Source organism: Strigops habroptila, chromosome 5, assembly GCF_004027225.2.
Source record: "Strigops habroptila isolate Jane chromosome 5, bStrHab1.2.pri, whole genome shotgun sequence".
In the NCBI taxonomy this organism is placed as follows: Eukaryota; Metazoa; Chordata; class Aves; order Psittaciformes; family Psittacidae; genus Strigops; species Strigops habroptila.
The window spans coordinates 69,848,043-69,871,918 of NC_044281.2; the positions used below are offsets into that span (position 1 = coordinate 69,848,043).

Genomic DNA, 23,876 nt, shown 5'->3' on the forward strand with positions numbered 1-23,876 from the left:
GCTTCTTTTATGAAAGCAAAACCTTCAGCAGTCCTTTGTCTCTTGGCTGATCTCAGCCTTGCTGCCCTGAGGTAAGGAAAAGAAACAAACCGAAACACCAGAACCCAACAACGGCCCTTTTGTCTAAGGTAAAAAGGGTTGCTGTCCATTTATCCATGGAAAATGGCCAGGAATAGAACCCACTAGCCATGTTACCATGAAGAAAACGGAAGACTCAAATGAAATGGTCTGAAGGCACGGGCCCTGCTGCCTGCTCTGCTATATCCTCCGTGGGGAGGAGAAACATGCAGAGTGCAGGGGGGCTTTTGAACAACAGGACAAGCCATTTAAACTACTACAAGTCCTATCAAGAAGGGTTTTTTTCATAACTACAGTTCCCTTTTGGTTAAAGAGCTGTGGTTGATTTAAGGATCTCAATCCAGTCCAGATCTTGTGCATCACCTCCTCCCCACATCAGCACTGAGTCTTATGTTGTGCTTATAGGCCGCATTGCTCCTGCTGTCTGCAAGCACACAGGCCCCTGCAATCCCAACATCCCGTTTCTGATTCCTCCACCCTTTTCTCATCTCCCCTTTCCAAAGGAAATGAAGTATTTGGCCACCACCACCGTTTGCATTGCAGGCATCTGAATAAATTAGTCATATTTGCTGCTCACCATCACTGTAGCGTGACTGAGACACAATAGAAAAATATATTCTTAGCTGCATCGAACCCAGCCAGCACACCAGTGGAGCAGAAACATACTTTTATACCACATCTTCCAGTTTCTCCCTATCCTTTCCCCATCCCTTCTCCCTTACTGCAGAAACCATGGCCCAGGACCGGTTCAGCTGCAGACAAGAAGCTGTACTGGCAAAGTCAGTTGTCTCCAGAAGGCTTCGGAAAGGTTTCCTCTGGACTTGTGCTTAGAGGAACAAGTGTTTTCCTGCTGGCTTTGGTTAAAGGGATTCTTTACGGATCCCGTTGGTGTGTGCAAGGGGAATGTGCACTGTGTACTCATTTATCAGTGCAGACATGTTCCTGAGCATCTCATGGAACATGTCCACTGTCTTCCTGTAAACGTCCCTCTGTAGCACAAAGGGACGGAAAAGGTTCAGAGGCTCAGCCCTCTGGAATATGATGGGGAAGCCCAGCTCTGCTGGTACCTTCCCATTGCCAATGAAGAAGTGGTAGAGCTTCTTTTCATGCAAACATTTCTCCAGGAATTTCAGCACGTCCTGTAGACGGGCCTCCAGCTTCTCTGGGGCCCAGTCCTGACTGGGACGTGCCTGCAGGAGATGCAGCATCACTGTCTTCAGGTGGTAGTTACTGAGCCCGCTTGGACCTGTGAGGCTGCACTGCTTCCCATGGACGAAGGAGAGGATCTGAAGGCAGCTGACATGGCAGGCGTTGGCAGGCAGCGTTTTGGAGACCAGCTGGATGAACCTCCTCTCATACACTGCAAAGGTGAGGAACCAGCGAGTGCTGGAGGGGAGCTCTGCTGCCAGGCTGCTCCGAGGGAAGTGAGAGATGAAGTACACGTCAGAGTTCTCGTACTGCACCACAGGGGTGAGGTTGAAGGCTATTGATTTCCCTGATCTGAATTTTATCTTCAGGGCTCCTGGCGAGTCCAGCAGGCTGAAAGAAAGGTCAAATTCATACTTGTGAGAGATTCTGTTCCAGGCCTTGGTGACTGCGATCTGGAACCACTTCATGACTTGATCAGCATCTAGATATTGAGTGTTTTTAAAGCACAGGAGGTCTTCCATCTCACTGCTAGGTCTCGTAGTATTTGCTTGGCTATGGAGGAGGCACAGCATATCTTCCCCTAGTTTAGTCTTGTCACAGATACAACCTGTCACATCCTCATCTGCCCTGCATACCTTGATAGTGCCATAACCTTGTTCATCTGGGGGAGAAGAGTCACCAGAGCACCAGGCCTGGCACCGAAAACGGTACGGCTCTGGAGGGGCAAAAGGCACTATCAGATCACAGACAAAAGGTTTACGCACTCTCCAATTCTCATACATGCTCCCCACACCCATGCAGTCCTCCACTTCCATGTCAGCATCCCGGTTACAGACGCTCCTCAAGGCCTCCAGTAGATCATCTGCAAAGCCTTCCACCATCTCCCGCATCCTGGCCACATCTCCAGTGGTACCCAGGATGCGCTTCTCATAGAAGCTGGCCAAGACAGCCTTGTCAGGGAAAGCCACTCCTTTAAATGCTTTCCCCAGGACAGCCATGTCATCCTCTTCTCCTCCTGTGTCCTGCCAATTCCCTTCCTGGAAATCCTGCCTCCAGAGCTCGATCAGCAGGAAGATGACCATGGAAAGGGCAGTCCACATATCCCATCGGACCTTTTCCTCTTTGCTTCCCTCTACTACCTCTGCAGCATTTTCCAGAACCTTCTGTGCGGCTTCCTGGTCTGCAATTTCCTGCTCCAAGCGCAACTGCTCCAGCCTAAGGCTCACTTCCCGCTCCTTCATCTTCTGGATGATTTCTTCCACGTTCTCAGGGACAGTGCCATTCTCTTTAGGGAAGAGGAGCGGGTGGTTGATGATAGCTGTAATCACCACTAGGCACACCCGGAAGATTCCGACGGGCATGGCAGTTCCTTCCCTGGAAGAGAAAGGAAGGTAGAATGACCCGTGATTCAGAGTATATGCCCTCAAGAAGAAAAATGAGACAATCCCTACTTAAATAAAAGCTTTGGCATGCTTTGTAACCCTAAAAAACTGCCTGAGTCTGGAAGCTCCTAAGCGCATGCCTGTTTCTGCAAGTTATAAGCCAAGGAGACTTGTCGTGGTTTAAGCCCAGCCGGTAACTCAGAACCACGCAGCCGCTCACTCACTCTCCCCTCTTTTCCCACCCTGCTCCCGGAGGGATGGGGAGGAGAATCGGAAGAATGTAACTCCCACGGGTTGAGATAAGAGCAGTCCCGCAACTAAGGTATGATACAAAACCACTACTGCTACCACCAATGATAATAATGATAAGGGAAATAACAAGGGGAGAGGATACGATTGCTCACCACCCGCCGACCGATACCCAGCCCGACCCGAGCAGCGATCTGGCGCTTCCAGGTAACTCCCCCCAGTTTCTATACTGGGCATGACGTGCCATGGTATGGAATAGCCCTTTGGCCAGTTTGGGTCAGGTGTCCTGCCTCTGCTTCCTCCCAGCTTCTTGTGCCCCTCCTCACTGGCAGAGCATGAGACTGAAATGTCCTTGATGGATGTGTTATCAGCACTGTTCTCAGACTAAAGCCAAACCACAGCACTGCACCAGCCACTAAGAAGGAGAAAAATAACTGTTATAGATGAACCCAGGACAAGACTTTACCAGCAGATGGTGGGGATTAAAGTGTTCTCCTATCTAATTAACTTTGAAGAACAGAACTGTGAAGGCACTAGCTACTGTCAACCCACTGTGATGCTGTTGGGGCAGTGTGGGGAGGCATGTCCTTCCTTCCTCCTTTAAAGTTCTCAGGACAGAAAGGGAAAGAAGCAGGCAAGATCTCCGCAGGCATAAAAAAGTAGGACTGGAGATAAGCACTGCTTTCCCTCAAGATAAGGCTAGTATTGCAGACATGGCAACGGCACAGGCAGGGCTGTCCTGGCCATCTTCCATGTTAAGCAAGCCTGGGGACCCACAGAGCCTGCTTGGATCAGAGCAATCTTCACTGCCAGTGCTGGTGATGTGCAGCTGGGTGGGAACAAGCCTATCTATGGTTTTGTGCTTCTAAGCAGGCACTACAGGTAAAGCTCTTCCTGCCTTTCTGCACCACCAGGATTAGGCTGTGGCAAACCCTCCAGGCCCCCAGGATGCCTCATGACCATGATACCTGGGAAAAGGCAGAGACAGAAAGACTGCTAAACTGGAAATGGTTTCCTTTAGCCCAGTGGTTTTAAACGCATTGGCTGTTTATTAATCTTCAGAAGACATTGGTAAACACCATGGCTTTGATCTAAGCCATCTCTCCCAAACACCCCTTTAACAGCTGTGCTTGCAGCCAAGTTCACTCCTATCTGAAGTGACCTCAGCGTGGCTGTGAGACACATGGTGCTTGCTGCAGGCAGCTGTGTGCCAGCAACAGTCCCATGTGTCACCCCTTGCACAGGCCCTTGGCATGGCCGACACTGCAGTGGTGTTCTGGAGTTGCTTCGTGTGGTTACTGGCTCCGCTGCTTGGACCTCACACTTCTTAAAGCTTTCCATGCCATGGGGATCATGAAGAAAGGATTTAATTCCCTGCTTTCTGGAATACGGTCCCATTGCTGGGGTATTCGCCTGGCTCTGACAAGGCCTCCCAGGGGTCTGGAACAGAGGGTGCTCAGGCTAAAGCCTGGGCTGTGTCCTCCCAGGTGGCATTTCTGCTTCTGAAGGGCTGGCACCGCTGTGAAGATACTAAATGCCTGCTCAGGGCAGGACAATCTAAGGTTGTCATGCACTGCTGAGACATGGCAAGTTCACCAGTCCCTCTTTCTAGCGAATCAGCCCTCAGGCCTAGCACAGGGAGATCAGAAGGACAAGACTGACAACTATTTCTTCTTTGACATTTTAATGTCAAAGCTGCTTTTTATTGCCTCAGAAGTGTGTTTGAGAGAGAAGGGTTTCTGTTACAGAAATAAACTCTATCAATAAAATACGTTATCAATCAGACCAGAAATTGCAATCTCATTCCTAACAAACCAGTTCATCCTGCTGTGGGAATGAGGCTGTTTCACAGAGAGCCAAGAGGCGGTGAGGCACCAAGTGTGTGCTAGGAGCCAAAGGCTGTAATTCCCTCCCCCTGCAATAGCTCCTTCCTGGTGTTTTGGTCCCACAGCAACACTGCTGTCCCAGCATCTGGGCAAGAAGGAGAGCATCTCTGGCAATCACATTTATGCCTCCACAGGGCATTCAATAAAGCCAGATCCACCCCAGTGGGCCTTGTTATCATTACTGCACAACAAACTGCTGGCTTTCGATTGATTTCCTCCATGTGAGCACTTACTGTACATGGGAACTGTATCCTTCAGCATGCAAATAGCTTTGCTTATAAGAGGGCTGGGACTGGAATAACAAGGGAAGGGAACAGGATTGAGATGCAGTGTCCAAGCAGCAAGAAAATTCACATGGTGCTCAGGATAACAGTGCCCCTCCCTGTGTAACATCTACTAACTATCCTTTTCCTTAGATCCCATGTACATGCATAGGTGAATGCCCTTGATTGCTCTGGAGACGGTTTGTAGGCCTTTCTTGTCCTTTTTACATTTATATTAACTCTTCGATTCGTCAGCCAATGAATTAAAGGTGAATTAGTGCCCAAAGCTGGGTGTTTCAGTAATTCAGTGAGCTCCATGCCTGGCCACATTTTAAAAACAAACTGGGGTCACCCTGCACTGCAAAGGGCTTTATCAGCCTGCCGGGGCAGGGCAGGAAGCGCTGGCGAGTTCCTTTCCTTAGTGTTACGCTCTTGCAGACCACGTGTGCTTTCCAAGCTTAAAAACAACATGGCCAGAGGCCAGGTGCCTGCTCTAGCAGTCTTGACCAGGATGCTCTGCCCTGTGAGACCTCTGGCTCTGCAGATGAAATCGTTTACTGTCACGAGATAACATCTTAGATGAAATACTTTCCAGTATTTGAAAGGGACCTACAGGGATGCTGGAGGGGGACTCTTCATCAGGGACTGTAGCAATAGGACAAGGGGGAATGGGTTTAAACTGAAACAGGGGAAATTCAGGTTGGATATAAGGAAGAAGTTCTTTACTGTGAGGGTGGTGAGGCACTGGAACGGGTTGCCCAAAGAAGTGGTAAATGCTCCATCCCTGGCAGTGTTCAAGGCCAGGCTGGACATGGCCTTGGGCGACATGATCTAGTGTGAGGTATCCCTGCCTGTGGCAGGGGGTTGGAACTAGATGATCTTAAGGTCCTTTCCAACCCAAACCATTCTATGAATCTATGATTCTATGAATAAGGCTGAAAGAAGTCAGCTTCTTTAGGATCCTCTTGTACCCTTCAATACTCTCTCGGGCCCAGCTCACCATGGGCACACAGCTTCCAGAGGTTACCTGCCCCAAAGCTCTGCTAGCAGAAGGGGTTAGGCCAGACATCCCCGAGTCCATCACCGTCTGGCTCAGCTGAATTCATTCTGGGTTACACTGACAGTCTAGGCTACCCCAGCTGATTTTGCAGGAGCAGGTTAGGAAGCATGCACACAACCCCTTCTCCCAGCTAACTCTACAGGGATCGACCTCTGGAAGAGAGTCAGGATGGAAACTGGAAGTGACAACATCTTCAGGTTGTGTTAATTATGTCTATTTTCAACCTGAACAGAAGAAGTTCTCCTGGTCAAAACTGCTCTTTTGCTACTGTAGCTATTCATACCAGCAAATGAACCAGACATCAACCTCACTTAAGGCTTAAGTGACCAAAGTCAGCAGAGTCTGGCCTTGACAGCAGCAATGGTGGTAAGGGCAGAGCGTTCCCACATCTCATCAAACACAGCTTTCCTAGTACGGAAAGACTAAATAATACAGGTGAAACCAGTAGCACTGCCTGCTGCAGCGGTCCAGCCCTCCCCATAACAAAGGCCGCTCTTTTCCCTTGCTTTTAACTTCAGCCCAAGTAATTTAAGTCTGATAAAAATATTTATGCTTGCTCTGGCTGAGACAGCTTTTTTGTGGGGAAGAGGGAGAGTCCAAATGTTTCCAAGCTGAAGACTAAGAAAGAGAAACATCATTGTTTCATCTACACATCAAATTTAGCAATGTTTCAAGTATGGGGTGGGGAGGGAGGGAAGGTATTCATGAGGTTTTATACAGCGAGTTCCCAAAGTGATCTTCAACCTTCTCCAAATTTCTGGCCCTAACAGTTTTTTTCTTATTCAAAGTATAGACAATGTCCAGACTCACAAACAGGCTTAAATCTAGTGGAACAGGTTGCCCAAAGAAATGGTAAGTGCCCCATCCCTGTCAGTGTTCAAGGCCAGGCTGGACAAAGCCTTGGGCAACATGGTCTCTGTGAGGTGTCCCTGCCCATGGCAGGGGGTTGGAACTAGATGATCTTAAGGTCCTTTCCAACCCAAACCATTCCACCATTTGTGGGAGTCCCAGGGCTCCAAAGTCCCCCTGAAGGAGGGTGCCGTGGTCCTCACCGCATGGCAGGCAGGACACCTCTGTGAGCAGCCGAGCCTGCCCTCACCCTGCTCCCTGGGCGAGAGCGCAGAGACCCCATCTCTTGTGCTCCCATGGGCACAAAGCAGGGAAAGGAACAGTGAGACCAAGGAAAGCTGCTCAGGGAAGGGAGGAGGGCAGGAAGCAAGTGGGTATGTGGAGCCCCATCATCTTGATGCAAATCTCTGTCTCTGCTCGCTGCCCAGCATATGATGCTGCTTGTTCAAACCTGCCTCTGGCACCAGAATTAGTTTCCTTCTGGGCTTTTCTATAGCAGTCTCTGCTTCAGTGACTGGGTGCTGCACTGATTTTAGGGTTAACAACTGCTGTGAACAGCCCTGGGAAGTGAGGGGGCAGCCACATCCCACTCTCCAGCTGGGGAGCGAGGGCTCTGAGATAAAAGCAGCTGATGGCTCTGCTGCCTGATTAGAAACAATCATCAGCTGCATCCTGCAGCACTCGGTGTGTTCAAAGGCCTCACCAAGAGCACCTGCAGCTCTTCACCCTCAGCACCCAGGCAAAGCAGGCCTCATCCTTTCAAGCCTGAAGCAGCCTTCCTGGCTGGAGGATCCCGATCAGCCCCACAGTAGGTCCTAGATGATATGGGAAGCCCCAAGAGGGGAAGGGGGAAGATGTCACTGCTGTCATGCAGTTCAGGTTGGCGCTCTGAAGCGACATGCAGAAGGGTAGCAGCTCTCATACTAGCTGATCCGAAAGCCCTCCGTGCACAATTCAGCAGTGTTTGGTTTGCCCACTCACCTGGAGCACAGTTATAGGTAGTGTGTTGCAAGGAAAAGGAAGAAGCACATGAAGCTCACAGGCACATAAAGCCTTCACACAACCGGGCAGTGGCTCGCCTAAGGTCAAGTGATGGCTGGAGAGCACCCTCTGCATGGGGACTTTGAAAGCTGGCTGATAATCCTTGTGTACATGTTATAAAGCCCAAGGGATGAGCGTGCCCAGAGAGGTTTACCCTGGAGCTGCCACTGGAAAAGACTCTTCTTCACCACATTTGGACAGCACCAGCCATGCCAAAGGCTTGAGAAGAAATAGGGTGGAGCTCTGAAAATGGCCCCTCAGGTGAGATCTGGCTCACCAGCCATGCTCAGCCCCTTGGCATTGGAGCACAGGCAAAGTTGTAGCTCCTCACCAGCACAAATGCAGCCCCCTAAGCCAAAAAACTGGTGCTGAGCTCTGCAAACCAGCACTTGCTGTGCCTGCATCTCTGCAGTAACTGTCTTCACATCACACGTGCTACTTGGGCCTCTGCACAAGTGGCCTTGAAAGAAAATGATCTGCAGAGGCTACTGCAAGTCAGTATCAAAATAGCCCTCACATGTTTCCTGACTGTAGTCAGCCCTGAAGATGAACAGTGCTTGCAGTGCACGCTACTGCAAACAGATTTTCTTAGTGCTGCTTTATGTGGCATGGGGGCGGAGCTGGGCTCTACCTTCAGCTTCTGTCCTGAAGATCTCCTCCTCACCTGGGAGCATCATGGAGCTCATGTGGTGTCCTTGTGGGCCAACCTGGGACAGCCACTGCCCTGTGGCAGTATAAGCTTTCCCCCTTCCCTCCAGCCACCCTGCCATAGGGGACCTCCCTGAATGAGCAGCAAAGTCCTTTGTAGAGATGACGATGCTCAAAGCTGTAACAATGTCCCATCCCTTCCAGCTAAAATGTGCTCAACTTCTGATGTCCCCAAGCCTTCCTCACACCCTTCTCCACAGCAGCTTCAGACCCTTTTGCCTCCTGCTCAATCTGGCAAAGGAAAAGAAAGCAGTTTGCAACTTGCCTCTGTAGGCTGCTCATGTGCTCTAAGCTCAGATAACCCTCTATCTTCTCTGAAGACACAGGAGAATATTTCCCTTTCTCTAATGGTCCCTTTCTTTCCTCAAGAGCTCCTCATACAGCTATATTTTTTCCATTTAAATTTTGAATCATGGGAAGCAAAACATGCTCTGGCTGGTGTTCAGCAATAAACCAGATAGGACTGAGCTGAAGCTTTGATTCTTAAATTGGAAAAACCCAAGTCAAGCCCCTGAATGTGGTTCAGTAATGCACTGGAACACGCCAAGACATCATTTACGACACACTCGATTGCTTCCTGCAATTCGGCTGACACAAAAGGCACTGAATAGATGGCTGCTACATTGTGTTTTGCTTTGGTAGGCTGCAAGAAAAGAGGCAATTCGAAGAGATGATAGAAACTACAGCTGGTTGGAGCTTGTTTCATTGAAAGCTGCCAAGTTTTTGAAACCAGAACTTTCATGGGAACAAATACGATTTCTGAGACTCTTTCTGGTAAAGGTCCTTGAGCTCTGGAAAGGACTCCACTGCTTGTTTTGACTGGAGAGATTAATAGCCCCAAACAGCCACTAACCTGCACTTAAGACTTGCTTACTGGAAGATGGGAGCCTCAAGCCCAGGGGTTTCAGGCCCGGCCCAGCCATACTCCCTTAAGGCTAAGCTTCTGGGAGCTCCACGATCCCTCCCCTTGCTTGAGAAAGCAAATTGCCTTTTGGCCTTTGATTGTACAGTCTGAAGATGCTTCTGCTGCATTTATGAAGACCTGGTCAAGAAAAACATTTGCTGAAAGCCCTTTGTAATATACTATGTCCTTCTCCAGTCTGCAAATACTGTTGCCACCTCTGCAAGTATTCAGAGGTATGCCTGGCTGCAGCAGAAAGAAATGAAGTTTCCTGTTACTAGGGATTATATGCTCTAAATTGTAAGAACCATGCACAATGAAAGAGAAACGGGAATTGCAGAGATGCATGTCAGTGTTATTGTTCCTGCCAAACACTTTGCATTTTATTTAGTCAACCCCATACCATGATGCTGTTTCTCCACCATCTACCCATCAGTGTTTACAGAGCAACCGAAAGGCCTTTGCTGGCTCAGAACAGATGGTGAGGGCTGTTTTCCTTCCAGCTGCTACATGTAAAGCATCAGGAATAGACACATGCTGGATGGAATCTTCACAGAAAAACATGAAAGTATTCCACTAGAAAGAGCAAAACCCTGGTGAAGATATCAGACTGGTCTCTGACATTAGTTGCTGGGAGTTTGTTGTTCAGATTTCACCTCTTTTGCACTGAGAAGAATGAAAAAACGTTCAGGTTTTAATTTTATATGCACATATTTAAAAAACAGAGCACATGTGTATGCCCTTATAGTCTGATCACTTCCTTGAGATGATGGAAATTTCTCTCCTCCAGATTCAGGAGGGAGTTACAGTAACCAAAGCCTTGGTCTCCTTCCCAGCCCCTGAGGTTGCTGCCCTCATCACCTGGCTGCTCTCCATGTTTAACCTGGGTTTCACATGACTTGAGGAATTGGTTTTGGCAGAACTTGACTCAAACCTGTCTTGTTCTTGAGACCATTCTCACTGAAAAGGTATTTTCTAGGGTGGGCAGAGGAGTCCCATTTTAGTGAAGAATTTCAGACCAGAAGCGGGTGAGGCTTCCTCCCAAGTCAGCACCAAGTCTGTTGGGTCCTGTGGGTTATCCAGCACCCTAGTGTAATGGATGCTGCCAGCTCCTAGGAGACATCAGTCCAAAGCACTGCATCTCAAAACAAAGAGTTTCCATGTTCCTTGAGTCAGTAAGGTGGAGCTGAGGCATCAGGTGGGGCTGGTGAGGTGCTGGACCCTCAGGGGGGCTGTAGGGCCCTTATTAGCCAAGGCAAACACTCTTACCCACATACTGAAACACACCCCAAGGTGACTAAGGCTTTATTGCAACAGTCTACCCTTCCCACCCCATGGCATATGCATTAGCACATGCGACCTTGCCCAGGTACAGGCACCAAGAGCCCAGACACTCAGGTGAGGATCCTCGGCTGGTTTCTACCCTCCAGGACAAAGACCCTACTGCTGCAGCAAGAACATGTCCTCAGCCCTGTATAGAGTCATGAAGACCCCCACTGTCTGCTCCACCATCAGCTGTGACAGCTCCCAGCACAGCCCACCCAGAGATCACACAGCATGGGGCAGCCAGGAGAGGCTCTTCTCTCCCCTCTCTTGAGCACGCAGTCAGCTGCAGCACACACAGCCCTGCCGGGAAAGCAAACAGCTGCAAAAATGCAATACAGAGCCTGAGCAGCACCAAATTGCGCTGTTCTTTCACCCCCTATGATTTAAGCTTGCGTGCAGGACATTGGTGTGATGAGCTACTGACTGGGACAGAACAGTGCCAGCCACAGCAGCTGTAACTCATGCTCTGACTTGTCTTTTTGAGCATTAAATTAGTCCTACAAAGCACCAAATTCCAGCTGCCAGCACAACTGCAGTTGGTTCAGCACAGACTGGTGGGATTGGGCTCTGTCTTTGGGTCTTCATCAAAGCCACCAGTGGAAAGGACCAAATGCACCATGAGGTGCAGAGGCCTGGATGTTGAGACTGGTACTACAACCATGTTTAAAACCAGAACAAGCCATGGGTCGGGACTGCGAAAGACAGGTATGGCAGAGCAACTGGCTTCCAAAACATGCCTGGAAGCTCCACCCCAGGTCAGCTGCTTGGCCACGGGACAGCAGTTGGACAAGACCACTTGCCTGATAACTATTGTTTTGCTGTTTGATTGAGAACACGTCAGCCTTTTGCAACATCCGTGGACATCCTGTCCTGGGCCTGCTGCAGTGCCAAGGGGGTCAGTCGCGCAGCCAGCGTCGGACATCCTGCCCAACAGGTCTGCTGTGGACTTTCGGAAGCAATATTTTCCTCCCTGGGCCACCAGATCAGGTATTTCCAAGGAAATGGTGATGCTCATCCTGTGTTCAGGACTAGATATCCCTCCCTTCCCACAGACAGGCGGGTTCAGGGTGGATAAGCATGTGAGCAGCACTGACAGTGCTCTGGAGGCAGATGCTATTACGCAGCCCCAGGTCCAAGTGAGGAGTGATTTTGCCAGCATCTTTCCAAGCAGAGGAGTGCTTGACTGTCCCTGGGGAAAACAGGGAGTCTCTTGCATGTCTTCCAGTCATTCACTACCTTTGCTATCAGGAAGCTTCTTCTCATTAACTCTCCCTTGCTGCAGTTAGGGGTTCAAACTTTCCAGTGACCAGTGTAGGTAAAAGTAGGACATACTGAGTAGCACTCAAGATGCTCAGAGGTCCTCCCCTTCTTCCTCAGCTTTTGCAGCACATAGATGCATTTGTAAGATGTTGACATAAACCCCCATGGCCCTCTTCCCCCAAAGCCTAGACAGTACAAAGTTTTCTTTCTGGCTCAAAAGGAGATACTTTCTTTCTAAGGCTCTTTTCCAAAACCTGCTAGATTTTCAGTTTCATCAGCAAGTGGGGGATTTATCTAGCTATTTCCAAGTCACTATTTCTCAGTGCATACAGGTATAAAGCCATGATTCTGGCCCCCTTTTCCTGCCCCAGAAGCCAGCAGCCACTGTCAAAGACAGCTGTACTAGCTACTAAATAAACACAGAACCACGTCATGCCCCCAGAGCACTCACTGTTTACCCACTGTAAGGCTGGATCCAAGAAGTAGTGCCCATGGAGATGAGGAGACCAAGCTAACAGCATGAGCAGTCTGTTACTCAGCATCCTGCCTGTTGCCTGAATGTGTTATTTTGCTTTCTGGCTGTGCAAGCAGCTCAGCTCCTGTCAGCAAGCAGCACTTGGGCAGGCTGTGCAGTGCCTCGGGTTCCCCCTGCTACAGCCAAGGAGGGGTTTTACAAATTGGAACACAGCGCTGGCTGCGAGGGAGGCAGGAGGGGAAAGGTGGGAAGCGTGCTTGTAGCTCCCACCTGCGTACTGAGCTGTTGTGGTAGGATCCCGGCCAGGAACAGCTTGGCTTTTTAAGCCAAGTAAATTTCATCTTGAATTGTCAGGAAAACAATTGGAATAGAGTGAACTTTTTGTTTGTTTATGGTTTGTTTCTTTTTCTATGAGGAGAACAGACACACACCAAGGGAAAAATAAAAGTTGTCTTACCAACTTTACCAGCTCCCTGCCCCTCAAACCCAATGTGATGGGAGCCCAGGCGATAGCTGATCCTTCCCTCGCACTGTCCTTCATCAGCACAGATGGACACAACCCCTGAAGCCTGGTAGCGTCAGCCACAACGTGTGGAGCAGTGTCACTGCACAGACGCCCTCTGCATCCTCAGCGCTCTCGCTGGGACCCTCCCTGGCTGTGCCCCTCTCAGCCACACAACCTCCCTTTGCACGTGCAGGCAGCCATGGCTCATCGATTCCATCCTTACAGCCGCCAGTGCGCATCAGGGACGTCGGTCGGTGGGAGGAGTGAGGGGAGATCATGAGGGGAGAGCAGGGGCAGCCATGAGGGAAGATCATAAGGGGAGAGGTGGGGCAGTTGAGAGGAGAGATCATGGAAGGACAGGAGGGGCAGCCATGAGGGATGAGGGGAGATCATGAGGGGAGAGGTGGGGCAGTTGAGAGGGGAGATCGTGAGGGAACAGGAGGGGTGGCCATGAGGGGTGAGGGGAGATCACAAAAGGACAGGAGAGGCAGCCATGAGGGATGAGGGGAGGTTGTGAGAAGACAGGAGGGGCGGCCATGGGAGGCGAGGGGAGGTCGTGATGGGAGAGCAGGGGTGGCCATGAGGGAAGATCATGAGGGAAGTGGTGGGGTGGTTGTGAGGGGAGACAGTGAGGTGAGAGCAGGGGCAGCCATGGGCTGTGAGGGGTGGCCATGAGAGAATATCTTGAGGGGAGATGAGGGGTGGCCATGAGGGAAGATCATGAGGGAAGTGGTGGGGTGGTTGTGAGGGGAAACAGTGAGGTAAGAGCGGGGGCAGCCATGGGCTGTGAGGGGTGGCCATGAGAGAATATCTTGAGGGGAGATGAGGGGTGGCCATGAGGGGTAGGGGCAGCAGTGTGGGCCACTATGAGGGGACAGATCAGGAGTGGCTGTGACTGGAGATTATGAGGGACAGCCATGAGGGAAGATCAGTTTGCCCTCAGTGACATGGTTTAGTGGTGGGCTTGACAGCCCTGGGGTAACAGTTGGGCTCAATGATCTTAAAGGTCTTTTCCAACCTAGTTGACTCTATGATTCTATGATCTGGCAGTCACCTCAGGGAAAGGTGGTGAGAATACAGGCAGGGTTCAATTGCCAAGAGGTTTGTTTAAATCTGCCCCCCCTTTCCCCACTGAATTCTCAACCAGGTGGAGAAAATCACACCAGTGTTGTTAAATCAGGTAGTGGTTACCCTAACGCTCCTGATCCTAAGCTAAGCATATGTCCTGCATCACTACACATCCCATTTAACTGTATATTGTACACCCATCCAAATGAATGCTTTGGTATTAAAGTGCTGGTGGAAGCATTAATAGAAAGTGGATTTCCCAGCAGGGATACACCACTCCAGCACATCTAAGTAGAGCACATGTGGATATTGGCACAGCTCAGACACGACTTGCAGAACGATTATGTTTTACATGTGAAACTATGAAGTCCCGTTTCAGTCATGTAAGAAGGAGCACTTACACATTACGAACAGTAGAAAGCACAGTAGTTACCAGACGCTTCCACACTGAGATGCTGACCAAAACCACAGCAAAATGTAGCTATCACTGCAGGCTATGAATTAGGTTGATCTGACATCTACTCCATCACAGTCTTGACTCAGTGACAAAGTCACGCTCCTATATCAGGAGACCTGCAGGCCCAAGTATCAGCCTGGAGAAGAGAAGCTGCATGGAGACCTCATTGCAGCCTTCCAGTATCTGGAGGGGGCCTACAAGGATGCCGGAGAGGGACTCTTCATCAGGGACTGTAGCAATAAGACAGGGGGGAATGGGTTTAAACTGAAACAAGGGAAGTTCAGGTTAGATATAAGGAAGAAGTTCTTTACTGTGAGGGTGGTAAGGCACTGGAACAGGTTGCCCAAAGAAGTGGTGAATGCTCCATCCCTGGCAGCGTTCAAGGCCAGGTTGGACAGAGCCTTGGGCGACATGGTCTAGGGTGAGATGTCCCTGCCCATGGCAGGGGGTTTGGAACTAGATGATCTTAAGATCCTTTCCAACCCAATCCATTCTATGATTCTATCTGCTTAAACAGGGCTCAAAGAGACCGGATGGGACTGGAGGTTTGTGTCATATTGCACTATTGTTTTGCTAACTAGTTACAGCTGTTGTATTCAAACAGTTGGGGAGGAACAGTATTTAAAGCTGGCTATTGTTACCAAAACATCACCACAGAAATGAAAACCAAAGCTTTATTCCATTGCCTGAAATCCCGGCTTTTTTTATAAAACACAATATAGTTCCCTAAATAAAGTACAAAAACCCCAACACCCCAAAACAGACTGTGAAAGCCCCTGCAGGGATGGGTAGAGGGTGTGGAAGGAGGAGAGAGCTAGAAAGAGCACTTCTACTGCAATGCCCTGTTTCCCTGACTCTCACTAGGATAACTCCCTGATCTAAGCAGAGGCACTGTGTGCTGCACGCCAGTGTCTGCAGGAAGAATCAGGCCCTCTAACTTCATTACCTGGTGTCTCTAGAAAAGAACAGGAGAAACAGCACAAATGCTTTGGGAATCAGTAAGCCCAGCCTTGGCTCGCTACTCATAAACCTAGGAACTGCCAAGACACACGCACACTCACAAATATGTTGGCTGCTGTACTGCTGGCTAACCCCGCTGTTCAAAAGGAGACTGAATAAATAAAAATCAGAAGAAAAAAGCCACGCCATACGAGAAAACAAACTGCCCACTTCCGTACAATATTTCCATGAAGCTCATCCTTTCAGCGACCCGTGGCCACCAACTCAGAGGAATGACTCCAGAGACCAGCCTGTTGCCACATGCACCCATATTTAATAATTCTCATGTGCTCTTTGCTCTGTCCCCTCAGCTTACCGGCAAAAGAAAACATCTTTAAGCTCTTTCTTTCCTTGAAGAGTTTCTAAACTGAATGCTGGGAAGAAAAAACTCTGGAAAGACTCCATGGGATAAGAGCAATGTAACACACACTGCTGCAGCTAAAGTACCAAACACACGTTAGGGCTGTGAAGCCACGTGGTTTTCATTTGGGATGTGTGGGGTGAATACATATGCCTGCCTCCTTTATAACATCAGCACAACAAAGGAAGGCTTTGTTTCAAAGCCAAGGGACAGCCTCTCCACACACTTAAAGGCTAAGTTATAACGTAATGGGAACTGTGAGTCATAGCTGTGGGGCCCCTGCTCATAGCACAAAAATCCCCTCCGCTGCAGCAGGCAAGGAGCTTAGCAAGGAGAAAAGACAGCTTCCAGCTCCGCATGGGAGACTGAAGTGTCCAGGACTAGCAGCAAATACAAGGCTGAGCTGAGAGCACGTGTTGTGGATGACTTAGGATGCAAACACGTCCCTTTCAGTTGACATTTCTTCCTGTAACTCCTTCAGAGCTTGAGATCACAACCCTGCATGCATTCCAAGAGCATGAAACAGCTCAAGAGGATGGTCATCAGCCAAGCACCTTCAGACTGTCTTTTAACCTTGGCTCCAGAAGAGCGTGGCCGTGATACTTAGGCTGAACATAGCCAGCTTGCTAGGTAGGACTGCAGTAAAGCTCTATGTCCTTAAGTCATCTAGTATGCCAGATAACTTATGTCACTGTCTGTTACAGTAGGAGAGGGTCAGCTGATGGATTCCAGCTACCCAAAAGACAGACACCCATCTCACTCTTGCCTCTACTAGCCCAGGAGAAAACGATAAGGGTCTTCAATAATCAGTTGTTGCAACCTGCAGGTTGCAATCTGCAGTGCAGAAGTGGCTGTGCTGCAGAGAATCCAAGTATTTTCTCCTACATTCCCAACATTCCCAAGGTATTTGGTTGCTAAATCTCCAGAGGCATTTAGAAACCAATACTCATCTGAAACTAGTGGCAGTCAGGTAACTGAACGTCCAAGAGGAAATAGCTTAGGATCTAAGCATTTTAGGTGCAGATACACAATCACAAGTCCTTCTGGGAAGCACTAGGCTATGAGCATCAAGTGTCACAGTGTAAGCTTGAGAATGTCTCCCTACCTCCACCACTGATAAATATTAATATTCTACAAATATTATTTAAGATACTCTTAAAAAAAATTGGGTAAAAAGAGGTTTGAAAAAGCAACAGTCTCCCCCTTCTGCCTACGTGCATGGCCTACACTGTGCCTGGATGGTTTCTGGCAAGTCTTTGCCTACTTCATTCTGAAAAGCTTCCAGCAAATCCCCATCTCTGCTTCCCAAGGCAGTCTAGACAACTACTTAACTACCTATACCTGTAGGAAGGTCTCTTTATCACTGCATAAGCTTTCTCCAAAACAAGCTGCAAGCCCTGCTGGGATTCTGGCCCATGCAGACAGTACCTTGTCCTAGGGAGCTAATTCCCTGCCTGCAGGTAGCATGGGAACTATTTGCTCCCACTCCTCATCAGGTGCTCCCTGAGCATCACCAAATTCTCTGTAATTGGTAAGAACTGAAAGCAAGGCACCCTGAAGCTGATTTTCATCACTTCCATTTGGGTTTGGCCACAAACTCTATCTTTACAAGTGCCAGCATCCACCATCCCTTGAGGCAACATAGAGGACGATGCAGTTTGTTGCACAGGTGGCTCAGCTGACACCCTGTAGCTAATGTTCTTCTGCCTGAGCAGAAAAGTGACCTGCTCTACGTGCTCTTCCTCCTGGTTTTGAAAGTGAAGGAACAGTATGTTTTCCTTTGCCAGGCAACTGAAATAACCATATGAATTGGAGACTGTGCCTAACAGGGCTTAAATTCTGCAACAGTTGGCCTCAATGGTCCTCATCCTTGCCAACACCATGCTTGGTTTTTCCAAGCCACATGCATGACAGTGGGGTTCATCAGATGTTTTCCCTATAAATGCTGAAAAAGCATCTCTGCCTTGAGGCAAATATCACTGATATAAATGATGTACTAGATCAGCGAGAAAAACCTGCCTCTGGAAGAGGGTAATAATGAAAGACAGTGAGGGGAAAGGAAAAAGAGCAAGAGCTTAATTTACACACAAGAGGAAGGCAATGGGCCGGCTCTCCCAGCTTTGATCGGGGCTGGCTGGAGTGGCATGCCAGGGAATGCTGAGAGCTGAGCTTTGCTAGAGCAGAGCAGGCATTTGAACCGACTGGGATGGGAAGAAGGGGACAGACACCACCCAACACAGCACAGATCCAGAATAAGCGAGAAAGTGAAAAAAATTACGTGGAGTACATGAAGTAACAGGTACTCAGAGCTGCAGCAGGACATTGTGGCAGCCAGGACTGCTGCTCTGGCGGCTCCTTCTGCCATCAGCTCCAGTTCGTGTATGTTCCCACCACTGCTGCTCACAGAGCCTCCTGCCATACGCTCGCAGACCAGCACTGCCACATGTCTGGGTTTCACGCAGCAGTTCTGCTTTCAGTGGGTTTTTAGGGGTTTTCATACAAACATGAAAATTCTACACATTGCTGGCTTGTAAAAGCTGATATTTCCCTTTGACCCGGCTGCCTCTGCTTATCATCAGGAGGCTCTCCTGCTACTTCCAGGCCTCTGCTCTCCTCCTAACACCTGGACGAGGGGGAAACTAGCACTTTTCCAACTGGGTAAGGTACCTCTGGCAGGTTCTCCTGCACAGCAGCAAATGCAGCAGTAGCTGCTGTCCACAACGCTTGGACCTGTTGGTTCCCTTCTGCCATCCTTCTCTGACTAGACACCAACTGTCCAAAGCAGTCAGATAAAAGCAAAAGAGAGGCTTTTAGCACTGATCTAAACTGAAGCCATTTGCAAGTTAAACCATCGCAATATTGCTACTTTTGCTTTGCATGCTGTCTGACCCTTGCTGCTGAGAACATTTACTACAATAGGAGCCACACCACTTCCCTTCCGGCATTTCTGCTGCAAGGCTCAAGATCTCCTAGTGAGAGCCCATCATTTTAAAATCACACCAAATCTGGAAGTAGGAATGACCCCCGGAGCACTTACCTGCTACACGACTTTGCAGGTGCTCATTAAACTTCACATCACTACTATCACTGTGACGCAGAGAATACTAGATTCAGTCACCCACCACTGAGGCACAGCCAGGAAGTCTGCAAAACACACAAGAGAACGAATGAGGAAGTTCCTGCAGAAGATGGGTACCTAATGCAGTTATCTAAATTAGGGATTGATTAAAAGAGAGATTAACTCACCCCCTTACCTAATAAAATGATCATAAAAGCTCAAGAGGCCAGAAATAATCAGCTCTGAAGCGATCAGGGAAGAGTTAAACTGCTGCTTCTCCCACGGGAAAGCTTTCAAATCACACCGTGGGTCTGTCAGCGTTGCAGACATACCGGCAAGCAAGGACCTCCCTTCTCTGACTCCATCCTCACCCACGAGCACTCTCCTTTTAAAATGGATTAGGGTTAAATTAGCAGCTGCGTAAATGCAAGGGCTGGGACAGTTTTGTCTGGGATTGGCTTGTCTCAGAAAAGGCAAGTAGCTGCTGTAAGCAGCTTGTGAGGTAGAAATACTTGCTCGGGGAGCTGGGTTTAGAGAGCTAACACGAGAAACAGAAAACAAAGGAGAAGAGGCAGGAAGTCTAAGAGCATGCAGGAAGATGTGAAACACATAACCGCAAAAGATAAACTACCATATTTTAGGAGAGAGAAGTTAAGCAATTTTAGATGAAACAGGAAACAAAGCAAAGTTCTCCAGCAAGGAGAGGACGGGCCCAACAAGGTGGTTGCAGGCAGATGGGATGCTACACAGCTGCACACAAATGGGCAGGGGAGCAGGAATCCACCGCCCTCATTACCAACCTCTATCACCACTTCAAACCCTTTGGCTGCCTTGATCCAAAGCCTGATGAAATCATGAATAGCATGGGCTGAGCCGTGTCCTTTAAGGCCTTAGTTTAAGGTGGACACGTCCTTGCTCTCCTGAACCCCTCACTTTGGCAGCCTTGGGGGAGGGATGGATCAACCCTCCTTCCTCCCACATACCTGCTCCACAACACCGTGTGTGCAGTTTCACTTCTCTGTTTCCATCTTCAACTGCGAGGCCAAACGGGCTCTGCCCTGACCTCCCCGTGCCTTGCAGCCTGCACGGCTCCTTGTGCCTCTGTTCAACCAGCGCCACTGCTCAACCAGCAGCAGCACAGACTGCCAAGCACAGGAGCAAGACACCCCAATCCCAAAAGGGCTGGATCTGCACTGTAATATCCCAGTGGATGTTTGCTAGCCTTGGGGCCCATAGAGCCTGGTCTTATGGTGGCTCAGGGCCAGTTAGGTGCAGCAGGAGCTTCTGCTTGCGGGAAAGGAGCTATGAAGTGCTGTGTAGGATCTGCTGCTATGGAACTTATGCTCATGCTTGTTAAAATGATTTTTAAATCTCAAAAGACAGAGTTTAAGTGTGGGTCTCTCTCTACTATATGGGTAAAGATGTTGGAGAGACCTTGACTGAACCTTAGGGAATGGTCTAAGGTTACTACAAGAAGGTCCTTCTCAGCAGTGGGTGCTGCATCCTCGCACACTGGCACGAACGTCCTCTCGCTCCCTTAGAAGCGGTCCAAGCAACACAGCACAGTTTGTTGTGGGTCAGCCCTACATGAGAGTCTCCTCGCCATGCCAGAAATCAAACCCATCCCTGCTCCAGTGAAGCTCAGCTGCTAGTCCGGTCTTCAGGTTATGGCAATAAGACCCATTCGTTTTGCTGAATTGCCAGACAAGGTTGGCTCCATGTGGAAATCTAAACAAGCTTAAGAAAGAGCCCTGTTGCAGCTGCACCGCTGGCATGCTCCATCCCTAAAGCTGCTTGAGGCCTGGCTACCTGCCTCCCTTCCGATTGCCCATGCCGAGGGGTGAACGGGCATGTTTTGCTTACACAGCTGAGCCCATGTCCCTGCAAAACCTGGAATTCATGGTTGGGCACACGAGGATGCACACACCCTGGCCACTCTCCCTCCCGCGTGAAAACCAGAGTCTCTACGTCTCTCCACTACCCAGCAATTACATGTGCTGATGGAAAGTATGCTGCCTGGCAGCAAACCTGCTTTTCCCCAGTATAAATGGATTATAATAACACTTGGGAGAGAAAAAGCTGGCCCACCCAACAGCTCATTTTAAAGGGGATCTGAGGGAACGAGCCAGGAGCTTTTTTTCAGTTCCTTTCTTCATTGCACTATTACTACGGATTGCAATTGCGGTTCTGCGGAGAAGAACATGCAGGGCAGGACACCAGTGACAGTCCTGCTCACTCTTCATGGAGTTTATATACTTTACCAGTGCTCCCCAGTATAACTGCTTCTTAATGTTCACCCTGTGAGCAGAGGCTGAATTTAGCTTAGATTTTGACAGGACGGCTGTTTCGCAGATGTGTCAGGAGAAAACAATACAACTGGAAAAATAAACCACCCCTTTTGCTGTGTACCCATTGCACTCAGGAAACTAATTTAAGCTATCCGGCGGGGGGTAGGGGAGAAGTACCCTAAAATGCAACTTATTAAGTGTATTTCATGATATCACACTATCTGCTTTAATTTATTTGCAGGCAAGTTCCAAGATACTAAACAGTCAGCAGGTAGACACCTGGACATTTGCAAAAGCCAGCCTAAAATTGGCCTTTTGAAAACCATGGCTTTTGCTTAAAAAACAAACTCAGAAATGAGTTGGATTGGCTCATGGAACACCAGCGTTAGATTTCTGTGGGTCAGATTCCCTTCCCCTGTTACTCATTGCCACGTAAGGAGGATCACAAACACTGGCATCCCTCTGAGAACGTTGTGCAGCACAGGCACACGGAAGCCCTTATTGCCATGGAGAGAACCAACAGAAAACAAAAGGAGAGCAGAACATGCAGCTTTGGTGGCCCTAGTCATCAGACATCCCAAAACAATCACTAAGGAAAACCAAATTTCCCCGCTCCCCGACCAGGGCTATTTAGTCTGACTTGTAGGAGAAAAAAAACCCCAAACCAAAACAGAAAAGGCTGTTCTTAGTATATTGTAACGCTTCAAGCAACAAGAAGAGGAAGGCAGTTAGGTGGGGAGGGGCCACCACCTGAGCTCTTGATAAACAGGTACAACGTCTTTGCTGTGCACAGATCATTTCTTCCTTGCAGATGCGCTGGTGCAAACACACATCACTGCATTCCGCACACTCGAGTTATGCAAAAAATAGTGTCACCTACCAGCTGGGAGCCAAGCAGCCCCCAGGGCTGATCCCAGTACTGACACTGGCTCTCTGACCTTTGGCAAATCAATTCACCTCTTTCACATCTGTGGCAATCCCACTTAATATGTGCATTTCCCATGTGGGAGCAGCATGAAGCATCTATTGTGCTGAAAACAAGGCTGAAGGGAAGGCTTTAAGTTTCCATTCCTAATTTCCATGCTCCATTTCCTGTACATTAACGAAAAAATGGTTTTAAAAGCAGATGCCTGTGAAGGTAGGCAGAATCATTTTAGTCGGAGCTGCAGAAGAGCATTATCATCACCAAACTGAACTCGAAAACCTCCCCAAACAAGCCATACTACACTATAGCTGCTCTCCTGTCCAAGTGCCGCTTGCCTGGCAGCTCAGGCCCTTGCTCGGTAGCTCACACCAAACACATGCCTGAAGGAGATGCACTGTGTAGAGTTTAGGCCTACAGCACTCATTAAAAACCCATGTTAACATTTTAACAATTAACAATTAACACTTAACAATTGCTTAGAGATGCTGCTGGTGCTCGTCTTGCCTGACCACATAACAGACCAATAGCAACAAGCCCTATTTTCCTGACGGGTTTTAATCTGGCAGTTCCCATTTTCAGGGGGAGATTGCCAAGGTGCAGATGCAGAGGCCTCTAAGGCTGTGGTTCTGCGTGCCAGTTTTACAGCCCATGACTTCCAGTATCCCTTACTCCGACCGGAGCTACAAATGCATACTGGCCATCTTCACAAAGATGCCCACACAAATGAACAGCACCTCTACCAAAAACATCGCTCTGTCTCTCTGTACTCCTTATACAGATACGTTTTATCTCAGAAGAAAGGCAAAGTTTTGTGCCAAGCCCAAGCCATGCACCAGTGAAAGCGAAGGGAAGCTCCGTGATGTGCTCTGCACGGGCTGTACATCCCTGGGATCACCACTGACCGAAGGACCCCACGAGCTGTCCTCACCATCACAGAGGCGGCTGCGGGGTCTCTCCTCAGCACGGCTCGGGCCCGCAGAGGCTCCCCATGCGCTCCAGCTCCGCTGAGGGGCTGCGGCCCGTCCTCCCGCAGCTCACGGTGCCCCCGAGAGCCGCATCCTTCTGCCCGGACCCGGAGGAGAGCCGGCAGCGCTGTTCAAACCCCGGGGGGCGCAGGCGCCTACCTCCGGGGCTGACCCGTCCCGCTGCCCCAACACCCGGCGGGACGCGTCACTTGCGCACGGAGAGCGCGCAAAACGCGAAAGTTACTCCGGAACGAGAACCCGGGGACGTTCGCACCAACGCGACCTGTTGCAAGCGGATGCGACACCCGGCGCCCCGCGGCTTTTCTCCCCAAACCCGCCGCAGCAGACACAGCCAGAGCCCTCCCCACTGTGTGCCCAGGGTCCCCCCAGCCCCGAACGAGACTTACTGGGCCGGGCCGGGGCCGCCGTAGCCCGCGGAGCTCGGCGCAGAGCGGCGGTGTCGGGGCGTCCCGCGGCGGCTCCGCTCGGATAGGTGCTGAGCCCGCCCAGCCTGGCCGGAGCGGGTTCCCTTTCCTCTTGGGTGGTTTCTCTCCTCCTTCAAACCACCCGGGCCAGCCCTGGGAGCCGAGCCATCCCCCGGGAGGCTGCAGCTCGCTGCCTCA

At 49.7% G+C, this 23,876-nt stretch overlaps 1 protein-coding gene across 4 annotated transcripts; it reads right to left on the reverse strand.

Moving 5' to 3' along the window:
- Positions 1 to 76: 76 nt before the first annotated feature.
- On the reverse strand, positions 77 to 23,876 carry ITPRIP (inositol 1,4,5-trisphosphate receptor interacting protein). 4 transcript variants are annotated; one of them, XM_030488386.1, is made up of 3 exons: positions 23,661 to 23,876; positions 19,055 to 19,161; positions 77 to 2,601 (listed from the first exon to the last, which is right to left on the reverse strand). In XM_030488386.1, the coding sequence occupies exon 3, from the start codon at positions 2,586 to 2,588 to the stop codon at positions 939 to 941; it is 1,650 nt and encodes a 549-aa protein (XP_030344246.1). In that variant the 5' UTR covers positions 2,589 to 2,601; positions 19,055 to 19,161; positions 23,661 to 23,876; the 3' UTR covers positions 77 to 938. The 4 variants fall into 4 exon arrangements, with proteins under 4 accessions (XP_030344246.1, XP_030344247.1, XP_030344249.1 ...); XM_030488387.1 differs by lacking the exon at positions 23,661 to 23,876 and adding an exon at positions 23,217 to 23,571; XM_030488389.1 differs by lacking the exon at positions 23,661 to 23,876 and adding an exon at positions 23,191 to 23,571.

Excerpts from the sequence above, each read along its gene's own strand:
- ITPRIP (XM_030488386.1), bottom strand. The coding sequence starts at position 2,588 with ATGCCCGTCGGAATCTTCCGGGTGTGCCTAGTGGTGATTACAGCTATC.